The following is a 22514-nucleotide window of genomic DNA, read 5'->3' on the forward strand; positions in this document are numbered from 1 at the left end:
TGTGGCTGTACTTTAACTCTTTAAATGCTAAAGTGAGCCACACTACACGGAAAGATGAATCAGATTTTGCATTGACAGAATGAGAAGTTTACTAAATAGCTATAGTTAGTGCATTCTGGGAAATGAAGTGTTCTTACAATAAGTTACTTGAGAAATCATGAGAAAATAACGTGTGTGTGTGGTAGAGCATTGCATTAGCAGCACAAGGTTGTGGGTTCGATTCCCAGGGAACATATGTTAAGTAAAAAATGTTAGCCTGAATGCACTGTAAGTTGCTTTGGATAAAAGCGTCCGCTGAATGCATTAAATAAAAAAATTAATATACATATACAGGTGCTTCTCTATAAATTTGGAAGTCGTGGAAAACTTAATTTATTTCAGCAATTCAACTCAAATTGTGAAACTCGTGTTTTAAATAAATTCAGTGCACACAGACTGAACTAGTTTAAGTCTTTGGTTCTTTTCTTTAATTTCTCTCTAATTTACTGAGATGCATCTGTATATAGTTATATAAACAGCATAATTATACTCAGTAAGGATGCATTAAATGAATCGAAAGTGTCTGTGAATCTGTGAATCCAGAAAAATATTAAACGTATCATTGTTTCCACAGAAATATTGTGCAGCACGACTGTGTTCAACACTGAGAATAATCAGAAATGTTTCTGGAGTACAGTGCTGATGCTCTTTATACTATACTATAGATCTCCAGGAGGTTGTTGGTCTCATTACAGATCAGAAACTTGTTCGTTAGTGATTTTATGGTTGTGTGTAACTGGACAGAACTCGATGTGTGTGACACTGAACCTGCCGTGTGTGTGTTTCTGTGCTGAAATACTCTGGTGATTTGGTGGTGTTTCTACAGTACTTTAAAGCATCTCAGAGAAAGTCCTGGTCTCGCTGTAGATGTGTCTGAAGCTCTGTGGATCTCTGTGGATCTGTGTTGTTTTTACATTCATGCAGCCGTTGGTTTCAGACCGGTTTCGGTGTAATTGTGGCGTGTAGCCGCCCGGCGTCCTTCAGGATCTCCACAGCTAACTCTGCTTCGTGTCCAAGGTCAACGTTAGTCGATATGAAATATGTTATTTTGGTTAGCTGCTCCTAGGAACCTGATATTATAGAGAAACACTGGGGCCGTGGAGGTCGGAAATCATTGCGCCGTCTGCTCGGGATGTTTGTGATAGTTGAGATTGTGATTGGTGCCTGTGGACCGCCGTAATTCAGCGTATTTCTATTCTTTCGATCTTGTGATAATAGAGTGGCGCAGAAGGACTTCTGAGCGTCGAGGGAGAACTGTGTGTGTGAAGCATGTCAAACAAACACTCACTGCTTTCATCATGAAATACAGGTTCATTGCTAACTGAATTTGAATCAGAATTCACTGCTTACAGATTGATGAGAAATAGTCAACTCTAATTCGATTTGTTTGTAAAGTGCTTTTCAGAATATGCATCGTTTAAACACAGCTCTGAATTATGAGATAAAAGAGTTGCAGTTACCTTTCTTTAATATTTTTATTGCATGGTGGAAACAAGCCTCCACAGTTACACTGTGTCAGTAATATCAGCCTGTAAAACAGTATGCATTATAATCAACGTTATTGCATAAAGCGACAGGATGCAATCAGTGGTTTTTGCATTTATAGTTTAGTGTGTTTAATTGCAGGTTCATTCATTAGTGAGGAAATGCTTGTTAGATGCAATGCATTAAAAGATGCAATTCTATCCACACACTGTGCTTTTAATGCATGCTTTGGCAAATGTGTATTTCTGTGTGTGTGTGTGTGTGTGTGTGTGTGTGTGGACTCATAACCTTTAGCTGCTGGATTAAATCACACTCAATGACACAGACCATTTGCTCCGGCGGTCCGAGAAAGACAATATTTAATTTGTCCCTCTCTCTCTCTCTCTCTCTGCTTATCCTTGAAGAACATAATTGATATTGTAAATAGAAAGTTGGAAGGTCGCTGGAGTTTCGGCATGCACTGTTTACAAAATGTACAATTATGTTTTGCCTGCCATTTCCTGGATGTTAGACAGAGGCCTGAAACAGGGGTGTGGGGGCGAACGACCTCGTGACACACACACACACACACACACACACACTGCAGATGTCTCATTGTCACAACAGCTTTCACACGCTACACAACGCTGATATTTTAACAGGTTTTCTTCTGGAAATGATTAGTGCATGACCTCATTACTCCAGACTAATGTCAGTGCTCCAGGAAGTCTTGTATGATATGTTAATTAATATGTTAAGTAATATGTTAATTCGTTGATTAACCAATAGGTCGGTATGTGCATGCATTTCGAATCAGTAGCCAATTAAAATAACATTATATAACATTAATCATATTAATTATTCTAATTTTTATAGGTAATATGCTACCATTGATTTACAAAAAGGTTTTGCATACTGAAGCCAATTACAGCGGTAAATAAAAATGATTAATAATAGATAATTAATTAATAAAAAAATATGTGAAAAAAAATATTAATTACATTTAATTCATTGGGAAATAGATTTTTTTTAAAGAATGAATTAGTTAAGGTTTATGCTTTTTTTGTTACAAAACACTCAAAATGTGTATTGAAAATCTACTGTCTGTTTTAGTTTTTATTATAGTTTGAATACATATTTTTTCATTTTTAAGTGTTAATAATTAGTTAATAAAAAGTTTTAATAATTTTATATTCATTTTTAATATTTAATTTGAACTTTGAATACATTTAGATTGTATTTTATCATTATTATTTTTTTAAATAGTTTTTTATAAACTTTATTTTTACGTTTTAGTTTATTTTGGTTGTTTTAGTACTTTGAGATAAGCTAAACTAAAAGTTTATACTACCTTATTTTTATTTATTTATTATTTTTTTCATTTGTCTTTGATTTATGATTTTCATTTGAATCTAATAACCCTGCTGTGATTATTCCTCAAATATTAGCTTCAGCTGTAAATGTGGTTTTCAGCGTGTTGTCTTCGTCATGTGTGTGTCCTGAAGGCCGTGTGTGTCTGAAACTGTCTGATCAGTGATTTAATGCATGTGTGCTGCGATACTGCATCAACCTCATTCACACATGAACACCGTTAGAGATGCATGACCTTCATTATGTGTGTGTGTGTGTGTGTGTGTGTGTGTGTGTGTGTGTGTGTGTGTGTGTGTGTGTGTGTGTGTGTGTGTGTGTGAACGACACGAGTCTCGTCACGCATGTAAAGCAGATCTGATATAATGTCTTTTTTTGCTGGATCATTAATCACATACAGGGCATTAGATCAGATCTGCTTCACATGATGACAATCCTTTGCAGGTAGACGTCATGTTTGTGTCCCTGGAGCACAAAAGCAGTCGTGAGTCTCTGGGGTATATTTGTAGCAATAGCCAAAAATACACTGTAAGGGTCAAAATTATAGATTTTTCTTTTATGCCAAAAATCATTAGGATATTAAGTAAAGATCATGTTCCATGATATTTTGTAAATTTCCTACCGTAAATATATCAAAACTTCATGCATTGCTAAGAGCTTCATTTAAACCTCTTTAAAGGAGATTTTGTCAGTATTTAGATAGATAGGATTCTAAGACATAACTTCTCATTTTCATTTACTTGAACTAAAACTACTAGAACTGGGATAATAATTCATAAAACTATAAAGATTTAGAAACAGCAACAACATCTTTCAGCTTTCAGGGTCACCATATCTGTGTGTGTGTGTGTGTGTTGGTATTTTAGTATGTTTGAGATACTATTGTAATTTTTATTAATATTTCTAATTAGATTTTAGTTTTTATCATCGGATATCATGTTAATTTTACTTAAGTTTTAGAAATTGTGTTGGTTTTTGTAATTTTTATTAGTTTTGTTGTATTAAAAATATTCCTATGGATAGTTTTTTTTATTTTTTTTATTTAAGTTTTAGTTATTTTAGTGCAAGTTAAACTAAACAAAATTTTTAAATTCCCTGCATATTTGAATTTATTTAATTTTACATTTTTTATTAATATTATTTTATGTAATGCACTTTTTAATGTTTATAGTTTTAGTTAATCATAGAAACACTGGAATTAACCAATGTTTATATGTAAATAAAAGTATTTTAGCGAATATATATATATATATATATATATATATATATATATATATATATATATATATATATATATATATATATATATATATATATATATATATATATATTTATGTATATATATAGGTATAATTGTCTTTTTTAAATATATCTTTAAATATTTTATTCTCTCTCTCCACTTTCCATCTTCACCAAAAAAAAAAAAATATATATATATAGGTCATTTTTAGCCAATACATGAATTAATTAAACATCCACCTTAATATTATGTTAGTTGCATTTTTTTTTTTAAATAGTCTGCAAATGCATAAATGTAAATATAATGCCTTCATAACCCTTCAGAGAACGTGTTGCTGGAGAAGTTTAGTTTTCACCGGTCGGAGCAGAAACACCGGTGATATGAAGCAGACGGGAGATTTCGAGTGGTGTGTAAATCCTCCGGATCTGTGTTTATGGCTTGTGTTGTTGTGTCTCCTCAGGATCCTGAGCAACAATAAGATCTCGGCGCTGAAGAATAACTCTTTCCTCGGCCTGCGAGCTCTGGAGAGACTGTGAGTGCAATGCCCTTTCCATCTGAGGATATACTGTGTAGAGATGATAAAACAGTCATATACAAACCATATACACACATATATCAATAATACATGAAACCAGCCCCATCCATCAGCAGAAATATAAGATTATCAGTCTGTGTCTCTGCACACTTACATCCAGAATCAGAATATATTAAATATATTAATATGGTTATATACCTTTTATGCTATGTTACAATTAATATAGTAATATATTAATAATATGTAATAGCAACAGTTATGAAATCAAAGGAGTATGCTTAATATATTAAAGTTGTATTATTATTGATATGTTAATACTGATGTTAATAATAGATAATAGCAACATGTTTCTAGTAGTATGAGTATATTAAATATATATTAAAATAATAACAATATTTTAATATTAATAATGTAATAGCAACATTTTTTATTGATGTATTTACAATTAATTTAATAAGATATAAATGTTAATATATAATAGCAGCGATTTTTCTGGTGGGATGAGTATATGTAATATATTAAAGTAATATTGATATATTAATAATATCTTGTAGTGAGTGCCGGTTTTCTGGTGAAATTAGTATTTTTAACTATAATTATATTAATGTAATATGTTGTAGTTCATGCAGTGATGCGATCAGTGTGTGATGTGATGATCTGAAGAAGTCTTTCCTTCGACCCTGACTGAGTCCAGCGATTGATTTAATTTAAGAGTCAAACCAAACTCTTATTTGGTGTCAGACACGTTCATGCATTTGGATACAATCTACATTTACAGCTTTGTCCAAGTAGATGCTGGAAACCATTGCAACAGTTTTCACTAGGATATACATATTTAATATATTAAATTCATATTAACATAATATCTTATAATTAATTTAATAATGTGTATATGAAGAGTTCATCTGCAAAAACAGATAACTATGGTTTTTAACAATTTTCAGAATTTTTTTTTTTTTTTTTTTTGTGCATTCCAATGAATTTTCAATAAAACTGCAGTTGGGTTATTAAAAAAAATAAAACCAAAAAAAAAATAAAAATAAATAAAAACAGCCACTATCTAAAACAATAAAAACATGATTAAAAAAACATGATTTTTTTTCAAATGAAGAAAAAAAGTTATGTTTTTGCAAATAAATAAATTAACTAGTTACTCCCCATAAAAAAAAAAAAAAAAAAAAAAAACCTTTTGTGGATTTTTGATGCTGATGATGGTTGAAATGCATCGTCATGGTCTTGTAAAAAGGTTTTTAGGGCTGTTTTCTCAGCAGTGTGAGATTTGTGCATTGAACATTTTGTGAACCTGAGAAAACTCACAGGATTTCTCCAACAAAAATAGTTTACCGAAAATGTTCATCTCTTCATAAACTGAAATTTCTGTTTGGAAGTGACTGTAACAGAAAAGAGAATCAGATGATCTCATTGTTACAGAAACACAAAGTGGTTTTCATGGTTGTTTTTGTGAACTTTGTTTTAATTACAATTCAAATGGCTCACGGATGTTTGTCTGTCTAGAAATCTCCATGTTTTCCGTCCGCTGACCGAACTATCTGATAAGTGCTTTGGTGATTTTCTTTGAGAGCAGCTGCTGGTTTAACGCTTCACAAACTGAGGAAATGATGAATGGATTCACTGAGCAGAAGCATGTGCCTTTATTTATTACCATTTAAATCACTTAATTGGCTCATTGGTAAATTGTTAATTATAGTGAAAAGCACCCGGTTTAGTTTTTTAAGGTCAGTTTAATCATAGCAGAGCCGCCAAAGATGAATTTATGATACAATCTCTAAAGTGAAGGCAGATTTTATGATTTAACTGCACAAATTTATGACTAATTTCAATTTGAGTATATTGCTATTAATATTCCTGAACCAAAAAATAAAGCAAATAGGAATATAAATTAATAAATACATTTGTAAAAACATTTTATTAATACATTTACTAACAATATACGAACAATTTGCTAAAAAATAAATGTATTTGATTGCTGATATATGGATGGATGAATGGTAGATGGATGGATGGATGGATGGATGGATGGATGGATGGATGGATGGATGGATGGTAGATAGATGGATGGATGGATGGAAGGATGGATGGATGGATGAATGGTAGATTGAATAGATGAATGGTAGATGGATGGATGGATGGATGGTAGATAGATGGTAGAAGGATGGATGGATGGATGGATGGATGGATGGATGAATGGTAGGTAGGTAGATAGATGGATGGATAGATGGATAAGGGGATGGTAGATGGATGGATGGATGGTAGATGGATAGATGAATGGTAGATGGATGGATGGATGGTAGATAGATGGTAGAAGGATGGATGGTAGATAGATGGTAGAAGGATGGATGGATGGATAGATGAATGGTAGATAGATAGATTGATGGATGGATGGATGGATGGTAGATAGATGGTAGAAGGATGGATGGATGGAAAGATGGAAGGATGGATGGATGGATGGATGAATGGTAGGTAGGTAGATAGATGGATGGATAGATGGATAAGGGGATGGTAGATGGATGGATGGATGGATGAATGGATGAATGGTAGATAGATGGTAGAAGGATGGATGGATGGATGGATGGAAGAATGGTAGATAGATTGATGGATGGATGGTTGGATGGTAGATGGATAGATGAATGGTAGATAGATGGATGGATGGATGGATGGTAGGTAGGTAGGTAGGTAGAAGGATGGACAGATGGATGGATGGATAAGTGGATGGTAGATTCATAGATGAATGGCAGATAGATTGATGGATGGATGGATGGATAAGTGGATGGTAGATGGATGGTTGGATGGTTGGTTGGTTGGTAGATAGATAGATAGATAGATAGATAGATAGATAGATAGATAGATAGATAGATAGATAGATAGATAGATAGATAGATGTTGGATGGATAGATTAATTTATGATAAGGTCTCTAAAGTGAATGCAGATGTTTGTTTGCTCTGCAAAGCACATTTCATTTTGTTAGAATCATTAGCATTAATTCCAACAAAATAAATAAACAATAGCCAGGATCCCTCTCAGCATGCTGACTCTATCTCAGAGCTTTAGCCTGGACTTGATTAGACATGTCAACAACAGAAAGCGGTCAGACTGCGATCACACATGATTTCTCATCTTCAGTTAGCAGTGAAAGCTCTGATATATCACCAGTCCAGCATGCATCAGGACCGTGCATGTTTCTGCAGGAAACGGCCGGAGGAAGTGCACTTCCAGACGGTGATGTCACAGCGGACGCATAGCTGACCTTTTTACACCCGTCTGGACTCAAAACAGCGGCTACAGCCGAGTGTGTGTTCCTCTCTGTCTCTGAATAGCATCGTTATTTACGCTCACAATTAGGCTGATGAGAACTGGCCAGGTTTATAGGACACACACCGAAGCGCTCTGACCCCATCACCGTCGCTTCCAGGAACTCATTACAGAAGAACAGCCCATTCAGTGCTTTATTTTACACTCCAGAAGGAAAGCTTTATTGTTCGCTTGCTCGTTCAGCTTAGAAAACATCATGCATGATCTTTGTCTCTTGTGAAATTCTCCACTGAAGCAATGCAGGGAAGGTTTGGAGCTGTAAAATGAACGTGGACAGCAGCTCAGATCGAGAGACTTCAGGAGAACGTGATGTTTGAGAAATGTTTGAGTTCATATTAAGACTTTTGGACGATTGTTGAGATCTTTGCTGAAACTTTAGAGGAGAAACAAACTTCAGCTTAAAACTCCACTTTTAGTCTTATTGCTACTATATGTAAGAGTTTTTAAATTAATTAATAAAATGCAACTTTTTGTATGTTTTGAAGGAAGTCTCTTCTGCTCACCGAGGGTCAAAAACAGGATAAATTGTGAAATATTATTATAATTTAAAATAGTTGTTCTCTATGTGAATCTCTGTTAAAATGTAATTTATTTCTGTGATCAAAGCTGTATTTTCAGAATCATGATTCCAGTCTTCAGTGTCACATGATTCTTTAGAAATTATACCCTTAATTTAAGAATAAAAATAATTTGAACTTTTATCAGTCAGTTATTAAAATATGAGGTAAAAATACTCTTAATCAGCCCATTGTGAGACATTTAACAATTAACATCTATAATGAGGACAATGAAAAAGTCTGTTCTCATAATCTTACCTTCTTAAAAACTGGTGTGCAGTTGTTATTTTGTAATGTTTGTGTTTCCATGACCAATCGTTTTACAGATCAGCATCACTGAAGGAGCCAATCAGATTCCGTCTGGCTCCTGAGGCCCCGCCTCCTCTCTGCTCTTCACTTACTACAGTTCTCTCTTTGTGTTTTGTAATGTTTGACAGGTTTTGATGCTCTGCAGAAGCACATCTAGAGTCCCTCTGAACTCTGAACATCTTTCCCAGCAGCTAGTTTAAATATGTAGTGCTTTCTCAACATGACGTGCTGTTTTAGTGAAATCAGCCCCTCAGAAGTGTCATTAAAACACTGCTGGATGCTCACTAATGAGAGTGCTCCCCGGTCTGCTGTTTGTTAGTTTCAGTTAATCCACTTTGCTCCATTAATCACCTTCCTCCTACGGGATGCTCTGGAAGAAACTATTACTTGAAGAAGAAAGGATATGTAAATCTACTCATTAGTGTCGTGTGCTGCTGCCACCTTCAGGTCAGGATGAATGGATTCTCCTGTAGATTTAAACTGAAGCCTATTGGTTTCCATGCAGTTAACACGAAATCAACACTAAAGAGAGAAAGAAAAGAAAAAAAAACATAAAGAAACGGAAAACCTCTAATTTAGTTTGTCAAAAAAATATGGAGTATGATAAACTATGAACACTTTCGTGAACACAGATAAATAGTATTTAACAGATGTATTTATTAATGTAGGGTTAGGGTTATACTATTGATGTAACCAAGTGTGTGCAGCCTTTTCCAAACACATCTGTGTGTTGAAACTTTGCATGCACATTCATGACCAAAAATGAAAAAAAGACACCAAATTTCATGAAGAAATGAATAGTTTAAATTAGACATACACATGTCAAAAACACTACATGCATTACATAAGCATTATACATTATTTTGCATTAGGATCAATCAACTGATGGCACTTTTAATGCCTCAAACTTTTATGAAAGATGGCATGCAAACTCTTATTCTTCAAGCTCTGGAAACAAGTGGGATGAACAGAAACGTTTAATGGCGCTGAACAAAAGCGTTTCTAGAGTCACACACCATTAGAGCCGGACAGAAGCCATTTCTCAGCAGTAATGACCGTCACACTTGAGCCTTAAATATTTCACATTAACCACATTTAATCAGTCCAGAAGTTCAGATAACTGGGATTTATTACCAGATGAGTGATTTGAAATACATGTTAAGGGTATTTCTTGTTCTTGAAAAGCTCCTGAAACATTCAGTTGTTGTTTCTGTCTTTACAAACAACTAAAAGAGAAGAGAAGAAGCGTCCGGTCTTCCAAGAAAGATGGATTAGGAAGGGTCAGAAGTCTGTCTCGTGACATTTTTCCTGCGTGGTTCTGACAGTCTGCAGATGTCTTGTGTTTGACTCTGTCCTCCTTCAGATTCCCGTCACTCCCTTCAGACACAGGAAGCACTGGGACACAATTTCAGGAAGTTTGTTTTGGCCTCAGAGGAAAGTCAGGAGTCACAATTTGATTCAGCTTCATGTATTTTTAGTGCACTTGGTCGGAGAGAGTCGGCCAGAGTTGAACATATTGAGCTTAGTACAGAAGAACAGTTCCACCACACACACAAAATATAAAATAAATAGATTTTGATCTCACAATTCTGACTTTATTTCCCCAGCAGTTTTGAAAAAATAAATAAATAAATACATTTGATGGATAGTCTGAATTGTGAAAATTGTCATATAAAAAAAAGACAATAAAAGTTGCAATTAAATGCTTTAATTTTTATGCTTTGGTGGAAACAAACAGAACTGTGAAACACAAACTCAGAATTTTAAGGAGAAAAAAATGCCAGAATTGTGAGATATAAATGTAAAATTGTGAGACATGAACTTGTGATTGCAGGTAAAAAGTCAGAAAAGTAACATTTGCCATGCTTTATTTTTTATTCCAAAACAAAGTCAGAATTGTACGATAGAAACGTAGAATAGCAAGGAAACCGTAGTAATTCGATTTTTTTTTTTTTTTGTCTTTTTTTTTGTTGTTGTTGTAAAAAACAGGTTTCATTTTTGAAAGAAATCTCTTCCGCACACCAAGGCTGCATTTATTTGATCAAAATACAGCAAAGTAGTGATATATTATTATAATTTAAATAATCTGTTTTCTGTGTGAATCTGTGTTAAAGTGTAATGTATTTCTGTGATGCTCCGCTGTATTTTCAGCATCATTCCTCCAGTCTTCAGTGTCACATGATCTTCAGAAATCAGAGTAATATGATGATTTACTGCTCGAGAAACATTTCTGATTATTATCAATGTTGAACACAGTCAGTGTTCGAACTATACCGTGTCCTCTGGGGAGCCCACTTTTTTTATTTTTCTTGTTTGTTTGTTTTTTTGGGGGGCGGGGGGGGGGGAGTTGTGCGCTTGCGTGTGTCTCAAATAAGGACAGCTACAAGTGTATGCACTATTATTATATTTTATCGACACGAGTGCCTCAAAAAAGGACTTACAATGACTTACAAAGATACATAACAGCTACAACTGTATATGCATTACTGTATACGTTATGTGTATACTTTATCGACACAAATTGATAGGTCAAACAGCAAACAAACAGCCACCCACAAAAAGCCTGTGTTTATATATATTTTTTCGCAACTTGTTCTGAGCATCGCTGCTTATTTCCCCATTAATCCACTCCTCAAAAAAGTGCGTGCCAGGTAACTTTTCAGACAGAAGAAGGTTTTTTGCATCCCTACAAGAGATGCACCTCAAGCTTCCATCCTTAAAAAACAGCCATGTATATCGGTTCCCACAGTCTCTCCACTGCTGGCTGTTCCAGTTTAACGGGAGAGAGGACTCGGAGCAAGAGGGGTTAGGATAGTGACCGGTGTAGCAGTAGATTCTGTTCCCCTTTACGCAAACATACTACAATTCTTGCGTAGTTGCCGAGTTACTATACGTACGATCAGAACTAGCGTGCGCAAGAAGCATGACTGGATGTACGGCAAGTCAAATAGTTAAAAATACCGTCCTAAATCCTAAACTTGAAAATACATTTAAGACGAGAGGTTTTTCAACTTGAAATGTAAAAACATAAGACAAAAATAACGGAACAACTGCAAGATGAATAAGAAAATAGAGTGTGAGAATCATTTTACTATGTTGCAGTGTAGCAAGAAATGTGTCGCTTTTTGCTTTCCTTACATCCAGGTGTGTTCGGTGTGTTTGCATGCAGGAGTTTTGCCAAATCCACGGAATTTAGGCTACTTTGGGAAAATGTTTGATTAACTATATGGTTGGGTTTATTACACGGACCTGGCAACCCGAGGGGAAACAGACATTTCGAGGGGAACAGAATCAACTGCTACACCGGCCTCTGACGAGCTATTACGACTACAGCCAGAGATAACTTTTCTTCAGCTTCTTGGTTGTCACAGTGGGCACGCGGCGGGAGGTCTAATAAGTGTTTGCAGCAAGTGAATCAGTCATGCTATTAATGTCATCACTACACAATTTCTTAATAAAACCAAAATTAATTAAACTGCCTTGTTTTCTTTTTACCATTGCTATCATTGCTATAACTGCAGAATGAATTAAGGACTTTGCGCGTGTTAAATGGCCTCCAACGTTTATTTTTTTCTACGAATATATGATGTACTAACGGGGAATTTCAGCGCAGAGCCCCCACACATTGATGCTCATTACAAGGATAGCATGTATAGTAATCTTTATTGAAGTAAATTAGGTTTAATCGCCGTCATGCATGAATTAATAATATTTTTGCTATTTTACACTTAATAACCCCCCAAAATTTCACATTTCTCGTTTTCAGGGGAGCCCATGTCTTATTAAGGGGAGCCGAGCTCCCCCTAGCTCCCCCGTAGTTCGCACTATGAACACAGTTGCGCTGCACAATATTTCTGTGGAAACTGTGATGCATTTTATGTTTCAGGATTCACAGATGAACCGCGTTTGTTTGAAACAGAGATCTCTCTTGTCTCTCTTGTCTTGTCTTCAGGGATCTCAGCAGTAATCTCATCAGCAGAATTGCTCCCGGTGCGTTTCATGGCCTGACGGCTCTGAGGAAACTGTAAGTATGATCATGACCTCAGAAAGGTGCAAGGAAACACATTCAGATGCTGCAATGCCTCTATAGTAATGTTTCTACAACTATATACAAATTCAAACACTTCAAAACAACCCGTGGGTTAAAGATCTGAAATATCGCCTAAATTACATTTGACTGAAATACTTGTATTGAAATATTTAGCATGATCAAACCATAGCTGTTAGATTTTGTGAAGGAGGCTGGTAGGAAACCTTGGAGCTGTTTTTATGATTTCTTTCAACTGAACTTAAATGATTTTGATTTCTATAAAAAAGCAAAATGACAACTTACCGTTAACTTACTTTTTCGGTAATTTAGGACTTTTTAAACTGTGTTTATGAGGTCACTCGTCAAAAATAGACATCTGACTTTTTTTTTTCTCTAGAAGTAGTAGTAGTAGGTCTAAAGTTAACATCAGAACCAGAAATGTAGCTTTTGAAAGCACCACAGAATAGCGAATAAAACAACAACAGCATTGTCTACATGGGATCCCCAGTCTGAATATTAGCTCACATCTTTATGCAGCTCTCTTGAGAAAGAGATCTGCAGCCGGTCTGAGCTTCATTCTGCAGTGAAGAGGCTTCCAGCGTCTCCACGTACAGACGCAGGAGCCACGCAGACCTTTGATGTGACACTGATTGCTGGATTTGAGCGGCTGATTGTGGATGTGCGTGTGCCAGGCTGCTGGACGTGGATAATTTAAGCGGCAGGTCTCGGCGCTAATTTAAGAGTTCCCAACCCATGATTACAGCATTGAACCGAACCGAGCCGCTCCCACTGCACCACAGCAACACATGTTTCTCATTACAACACACACACACACACACACACACACACACAGACATACTCACACTCACACACGCACGCACACACACACACACACACACAGACACACACACACAGACACACACACACACACACACACAGACACACACACACACACACACACACACAGACACAGAGAGAGACACACACACACACACACACACAGACACAGAGAGAGACACACACGCACTCACACACGCACGCATGCACGCACACTCACATACAGACACACACACACACACACTCACATACAGACACACACACACACACACACACACACACACACTCACATACAGACACAAACACACACACACTCATACACACACACACACACTCGTACGCACACACACAAATACACACACACTCGTACGCACACACACAAACACACACACTCGTACACACACAAACACACACACACTCGTACAAACACACACACACTCGTACGCACACACACAAACACACACAAACACACACACACTCGTACACACACAAACACACACACACTCGTACTCACTCACACAGACACACACACACTCGTACGCGCACACACAAACACACACACACTCGTACTCACACACACAGACAGACACACACTCGTACGCGCACACACAAACACACACACACTCGTACAAACACACACACACTCGTACGCACACACACAAACACACACACACTCGCACGCACACACACACACTCGCACTCACTCACACAGACACACACACACTCGTACGCGCACACACAAACACACACACACTCGTACTCACACACACAGACACACACACACTCGTACGCACACACACAAACTCGTACAAACACACTCGTACAAACACACACACACTCGCACGCACACACACACACTCGCACACACACACACACACACACACACACACACACTCGTACGCACACACACACTCTTTCACATACACACACACACACACACTCGTACGCACACACACACACTCTTACACATACACACACACACACACACACACACACACACGCACACACACACACACTCGTACACATACGCACACACACACACACACACTCGTACACACACACACACACACACACATACACTCGTACACACAAATAAACACACACTCGTACGCACACACACAAACACACACACACTCGTACACACACAAACACACACACACTCGTACGCACACACACACACACACACACACACACACACACTCGTACACACACACACACACACACACACTCGTACACACACACTCGCACACACACACACACACACACACACACACACTCGTACACACACACACACACACACACTCGTACACTCACACACACACACACACACTCGTACACACACACTTGCACACACACACACTCTTACACATACACACACACACACACACACTCGTACACACACGCTGGTTCTTGAGTGTATAGTTTGTTCAGAGGATCTTTTATAGGCTGGTTGTGGCTTCAGTCTGAATGAGGAGTAATAAAGATACTTAGATTAAAGCACTTAACCCTTATTTTCCTCGAGGGTCTCGTCACCACAATGAACGACCGGGTAAAACTGACCCCTTCATTAATGGAGGCCGGTCCAGTAGAAACAGGGTTGATCTTTCATTGTTCGACTGATTTAATGTCTCAGATATTTCTCTTTATAATTCAACAGCAGAAATTAAAACATAAAGAAGTGAGTATAACCGTTCATATAGTGAGATCAAATAAAATAATAAAACTGACAAAAGCACATTCATTATTACCAAAATTGCTAAACAATGTCATTTTAGTATTGTATGAGATACTATTATAGTTAATGTTTTAAATTGGATTTTATTTTTATTTTCTGTTTTCACTTTCATTTTAGTTCAGTTTTAGTAATTCAGAATTTTTTGGGAGCTGTCTTCACATAAAGCCTTTATTGATATAAAATCACATATCAAATGAAACTGAAAACATAAAATTCTAAATATAAACATAATCTATAATAACCATAATAGTTGTATTACTTTTGTTGTGTGCTTGTGCGTGTGTGTGTGTGTGCATGTGGTGCGTGTGCGTGTGTGTGTGTGTGTGTGTGTGTGTGTGTGTGCGTGCGTGCGTGCATGTGTGCGTGTGTGCGTGTGTGTGTGTGTGCATGTGGTGCGTGTGCGTGTGTGTGTGTGTGCGTGTGGTGTGTGTGTGTGTGTGTCCTCAGGGATCTTTCCAACAACAGGATTGGCTGTTTCTCTGCTGATATGTTTCTTGACCTCGGCCGTCTCTCCAAACTGTGAGTCTCTCTCTCTCTCTCTCTCTCTGTTTATATATCTTTATTGAGCACAGGGAACAGTTTATCACTAATAATTCATGTTCTAGCAGTGTTTTACTGCTCAAGTTTTGAACTGTGGGATAGGTTTGTGTGTAACGTCTGTGTGTTTTTCAGGAATTTATCTGGGAATATCTTTTCCACGCTGCCGGAGGGTTTGTTCGCACATGTCCCGTCTCTCAGAGCGCTGTAAGATCTCTGTGCTGTTTTCAGCTCTTTAAATGGGTCATAATATGAGCAACACTAGACTGTGGAAAACTACCGTACACATCAGAACACAAAAACGTACTTTCCAGTCCAAAATGAGCATTTATTGAAGCTAAACTGCAAATATGATCCATGCAACTTTATGAAGTCATTGTTGTGCTGTTTTGTGTTTATCCGCTCTGAACTTTGACTTCAGGCACGTGGGCACAGACTCTCTGTTCTGTGATTGTCAGCTGCGCTGGTTGTTGTCGTGGGTCAGATCTCAGGCGGTGCGTTTGGGGAATGAATCGGTGTGCGTGTATCCGACTCGTCTTCATGGACTGGAGCTGCACAGTCTTCAGGAGAAGCAGCTCAGCTGTGGTAAGACTTCACTGATGTTCACATTAAACAAATATCTGATCTATTATCTCCAGGGATCAATAAAGGAGAAAATTCACTGGTGATGTTGTGTTTGCATGTGTTGTGTGTATTTTGGCATCCAATTCACACAAATTCATTAAAGGAAATCAACATAATTCATAATAAGGCTCATTTGAATCACAGTAGTTTGCATTGACAAATGTAACCCTAAAATTATTTTTCCAGTTAAAATGATTGATGCTTTTACTCTGAAGTGAATAAAAAAATCGTTAAATTAGTCTGGTTTTAATTAGAATGCAGAAAAAAAAATATAATTCTAATAAATTAAATAAAATCATGAAAAAGTGGAATTTTACTGTTGCAATATTAATGTTTAGAAGAAAAAAGAAACTATTATTGCACAGACATAACCCATTTTTTCTGTAAAAATGTATTTAGTAAGAACAAGTCATATATAACATAACATGATAACTCAAATTCAGTAAAACAATTCAGAAAATCAGGTGATGCATAAACACATCAACATTTAAACGGTTAAACAGTTAAAGTGTTGCAAATACTACATGCATCTCCTGAAAGTGAAAATAAGTGTTAATAGAATGGCCTTGTTTACATAAAATGCAATTGCATTTTTAAAATAAAACAAGCATTATTGTTGCACAAACATGCCCCACATTTTTTTGTCAATACTGTTCAATTAAGTTTTTAAAAGAACTGTTTTGGGTGTTTTTGGTTGAGCTTTGTGCACAGTCATTGTAAAATATATCTGCAACTGCACATTAGCTGTAGATACATGTAAATACTTCTAGAAGAAAACACACATGGCTGTTTTATCTGTGCTTTACATTCAGTGTGCCAGCTCTTGTTAAGTGCTCTTAAGTAACAGTTGTGTATCTCATGGCCTCTGGTGGATTAGTGCTTTATTTAATGTCAGCAGAAGAACTTATAATGCTGTATTGTGTGGTTTGTGTGTGTTATATGGAGGTGAATTGGCAGAGTGATTTGTGGCACAGCTGGATCATCTTTTATAGCATTATAGTGGTTATTTTCACAGCTTTAACTTCAGTAGCTCACTTAAACTCACTCCTCCGTATTCAGTAACATAAACAAAGCAAAGATGCAGTAGATGGCTTCCTTCAGCCATTTATCTCCTAAAGCTTGCACAGTCCTTTGAGACTCTTTTCTGGATTGACATTTCACTCTGGAAAATTCAGTGTTTGGCGGGGAAAGAGTTAAAGGGTTAGTTCTCCCAAAAATTAAAATTAGGGTATGTTTTACTCACCCCGGAGGCATCCTAGGTGAATATGACTTTCTTCTTTCAGATGAATCCAGTCGCAGTTATATGATATTTGAAGCTCTATTATTGCAGTCAGCAGGTGTTGCATTGCTTTATCCCAAAAGATGTTAAATAAAATGCACCCATCCTTAAAACAAAGTGTCCCTCTCGGCTCCAGGTGGTGAACGAACAGGTGGCCTCCCATAGCGCATCAATGCATTTTTGTAAGAAAAATATCTGGAGCCTTGTGAGACACTTTTTTATGGATGGGTGATTTTTATTTAACTTCTTTTGGACTGATGCAATGCGAAACCCGTTGACTGCAATGATAGAGCTTGAGAGATCAAACTCCGACTGGATTCGTCTGAAAGAAGAAAGTCTCATACACACCTAGGATGCCTCGGGGGTGAGTAAAGCACAGCCTAATTTTCATTTTTTGGGAGAACTAACCCTTTAATGAAAGACATGCTGCTCAGAGTAGATTGATATGTCTCTGCGCCCAAACCTATTCCATGTCAACTCCGGCTTGATTTTGCATCTCCGTGATCCGTGTTTCAGACGGCCCCCTGGAGCTCCCCGTCCTGCAGCTCATCCCGACCCAGAGGCAGCTGGTGTTTGGCGGGGACCGTCTGCCGCTGCAGTGCACCGCCTCGTTCCTCGACCCATCCGTCAGACTGTCCTGGAGCCACGAGCAGCGTCCCGTCCACACGCTGGAGCACCGAGGGCTGTACGTGGAGGACAGCATCATTCACGACTGCTGCCTCATTACCAGGTGAGAGGGACTTCATCATACCTGACCCTGCAGCACAGAAGCAGTCATCAGAAGCATGTTTTATTATTGATATGCATTGCTAAGAACTTCATTTGGACAAATTTAAAAGTGATTTTCTCAATATTTAGATTCCTCAGATTACAGATTTTCATATAGTTGTATCTATTGTGCTATAGTAACAAACCATACATCAATGGAAAGCTTAAGTATCAGATAAATAAAGTTAAATCTCTATTTAAACAAATTTACCCTCATGACTGGTTCTGTGGGCCAGGGTCACATGTTCTAGACACAATGTATGCTGTTTTGGCTCCAACTGCTGAAGTAGTTTCCAACAAACCATAGCTAATTAAATGTAGCGACAAACTGTAGTGGCATTCTTAAAAAATCAGCCCATTTGTGTCACTACAACCCGGGGAAGCAGTGTAAAAGTAGCACTTTTTTAAGTGTGCTTAAAATAGAAGCCAATATCTGTCAATAGTGTTCACTTTGAATTTTTTTCTGAGCCCTTTGGCAGATATTTGTTCATATTTTAGTTGTAAGCTCATGTCATTTTGATACATTTCTCAGAAAAGTAAATATATTTCAAGTAAATATATCTATCTATGAATGATAATGGCTGATGGAAATTCAGCGATCTGTCACAGAAATAAATTATATTGTAAAAGTATATTAAAATAGGAAACCAGTATTAAAAATTGCAATAATATATGGCAATATTACTGTATTTTGAATCAAAGAAATACAGCTTTGATGAGCATATATATGTGTGTGTGTGTGTGTGTGTGTGTTCTGTGTGGTAATTTGGGTGTTGCAAGTGTGTATGTGTGCATGCAAGGTGTTTTCTTTGTGTGACGTGTGCAAAGAGTCCTGTACCCTGTTGTTACTGGAAATCAGCTACTGGAAATGTGTTTCTATGACTGTTACGGTCTGGTACTTTAGGCATGAAGTGGAAAAATATGATTTCAGCAGTAACCTTTTCATATGAAATAACACAAAAGCTAAAAATGGGACACACACCTTTTCCTTGATAGTGATCTGAAAGCACATGAGTGAACTGCTCTGGCTGGGTTCCAGCGGCTCCATAGGTCCCTGCAGAGGTTTGCCAGGTTTAGCGCGTTTAACAAAACATATGCTGCGAGGTAATAAGGGCGATAATGTGCCACATGCCGACTCTCAAGTACTTGACAGACCACTGCGCCTCTTCCTCCATCACACACACACACACACACACACAGTTTGAGTGAAAGTGATCCATGTGGCGGTTAATTATTTCAACTAGCTCTCAGCACGCAGTAGCGTCTGAGCATAAATATGGATGAAATCTGTTCCCAGTGTCAACGAGCAGTTTTCTGCGCGGGCCGGAGCACTGGTGTTTCCTCGACTTCTCACCAGCGCTAATTTCCCTTGGTTAGTAAACTGGTGTGATTATTAGTATGCAGAGGACACACTGACTCATTCAGTCGTCATATGAATCATCTGCTCTGCAGTCCGGACTCGTTCTGTTCTCTTTCGGGTTTCACTCATAATCTCAGGACTAGCTGAAGTTTGATTAGAAAGTGAGGTGAAGCAGATAGATGAGTTAAACACTACTCTACATCCAGATTAAAGCTGTGTTTAAGAGCCTCACTGGATATAGAATTAGTCTTATCAAATATACTGTATATGGAAGTATTATATTTCAAATGCAGTATGCAAAATATCAGTATTATGTGAACACTTTGTGTATTTGATTTCATATTTACCATAGCTGTTTGTGTGACATCTGGCGACAAATTGAAAAATCTAATGTAATAATTTTATGAGCATTTTTCATTTCCTTCGCTAGAATTAACATTTCAATTAAATAAACAGTTGAATGCATTCTAATTGGCAAAATTAAAATGGAAATGCATTTGTAGAAATTGAGGAATATTTTAGATTTTAAATCAGAATAACCGACAATTTTTTTAATGCATTTTCTTAACTTAAGTTGTATTTGTATTTAAATTGTTTTTGAGTAATCGCATTAACATTAATATCTTCGTCTGTCGTGGACACTTTATTATAATTTATTTCTTTGCATATTACACTTCAAACTGAACTGATCCAGCTTTATGCTTCCATAATCAGATATTCTTGAATATATTCCAGAGGTATTCAGTGTCAAAATTCAAACCACAGCAGAAATGACGACCACAGACACATTTTTATGCATTCAAATACAATCTATAAGATTTATGTATTTGAACTGCATGCAAATTTTCAATACATTTAGATTTTAAAATAAACAAATTAATAAGCTTGATGTGATGCATTTTTGACAGTCATACATATGTGGTTGCTATAATACCATATGAAAAATCACGTTAACACGTACAATGCATAGAAAATATTACAGTGAGGATTTTATACATGTTATAAAGTTATATCTTCCTCCATCCAGAGAATGTTTGTGAAAATCATGACCTTGTTATAGGTTACATATATGGCAATATCACTCTAGATATAGAGCATCTATATATTAGATTTACGTATGGGGAGTGTAGAAAATAATACAGAGCGGTTCTCCAAGTGCTCAGGACTTTTAAGCTCAGGACTCGTGGTTCTTTCTCCGCTGTATTTGCTCATGTGATGTGTTTGATTGACAGCTCACAGTGTGTCAGGACTCACTTTCGTTCCTCCTCTCTATTATCCATTGCTTATTTCAAGAGTCGTTCCTGCAAGCTTGTGATGGATTTCTTGACACTCTTCTTCTGATTAGTCCCTCAATTAATGGCTGCTCTCTCCTTGTGCTTACAAACGGTGCTGCTCTGCTTTGAGAGGGGAACCTTTACACGGTAATGTTGCTCTTGGCAGAGCCGAGATCTTCTGGCCGGAGAGATGGAGAGAGAGAGAGACGGGAACAGCCCTGTCTGACTCCACCGGCCAACCAAAACACTCACACACACACACACACACACACACACACACACACACACAGAGCTGATGAAGTGAGTTAGTGCGGTCGATCCCGCAGGACGCTGTACTACAGTAAAAATAAACAGCCTCCATTATGTTCTGCTCTACACTGCTATTAAAGCGTCAGTGTAAATGACATGCGTCTGAAGAAACTACACACAGATTTTCCAGAGCTCTAATTGTTTGATTTAAGAGCAGATTGTGGTTATACATTTCTGAATCTGCTTGTTGTTTTATACCTTTTTTCCAGTAAGATGTCATGCATTGAAATGAATCATTCACAATATGACCATAAATGTACAGTATAAGGTCTATCTGATATGCAAAGCCTCTAAATGATCAAACGCTGCTGTTAAACATGTTTCACACTCAATCTCCTGCATGTCTTCTGTCTTTGATTGATAGTTTAGAGTAGTGTAACTGTACAAGCGTCCAGCTTCAGCTCGACTCAAATCTTGAGTGATTTTGATCAAGTAAAGGTCAGAATAAGGTCAGTAATATCTCCAGATGAACTCTTACTGGACCGAAGCAGCTCAGCTTTACTTGATTCTCCATCAATCATGTTTTAGAGTCTCAAATCTGATCCTCAGGATCTTTTGAGGAGCGTTTGTTTCTTTATCTCTCAATCATCTTTGCCTTTGACTAAATTTAAGCTGTTTTTTTCCCTCCATATTCTCACCATATCACACTATATGACCAAAGAAAATCTAATGCATCAAATATTATACACATATGAAACTTTTTAAGGTTCAATAAACTGTTTCGTTTAAAACAAAAATGCATATTTCTTACTTTTTCCATATGTCTGGCTTGACAGAATCAAGAAAGCAAATGGGACTGAATATGGGTTGATCTTGACATTAGGATAAATATTTCTTTTGACTCTCAGTTTGGCTCACACTTACACGGTCTCTGTTCTCTCTGATGGTTTTTGACTCTCTGTGCTGATTGGCTCTCGG

At 37.1% G+C, this 22514-nt stretch overlaps 1 protein-coding gene across 1 annotated transcript in view; it reads left to right on the plus strand.

Moving 5' to 3' along the window:
* Window positions 1–22514, plus strand: part of LOC113081202 (adhesion G protein-coupled receptor A3) — a 107342-nt gene that overhangs the window by 11023 nt on the left and 73805 nt on the right. Inside the window, exons 2-7 of the mRNA XM_026253277.1 lie at window positions 4572–4643; window positions 12796–12867; window positions 15893–15964; window positions 16118–16189; window positions 16404–16567; window positions 18402–18615. Of these exons, the coding sequence (XP_026109062.1) occupies window positions 4572–4643; window positions 12796–12867; window positions 15893–15964; window positions 16118–16189; window positions 16404–16567; window positions 18402–18615 (666 nt within the window). The remainder of the gene's footprint in view (window positions 1–4571; window positions 4644–12795; window positions 12868–15892; window positions 15965–16117; window positions 16190–16403; window positions 16568–18401; window positions 18616–22514) is intronic.

The sequence above is a fragment of the Carassius auratus genome, unplaced genomic scaffold, assembly GCF_003368295.1.
Source record: "Carassius auratus strain Wakin unplaced genomic scaffold, ASM336829v1 scaf_tig00033347, whole genome shotgun sequence".
NCBI classification, from domain to species: Eukaryota; Metazoa; Chordata; class Actinopteri; order Cypriniformes; family Cyprinidae; genus Carassius; species Carassius auratus.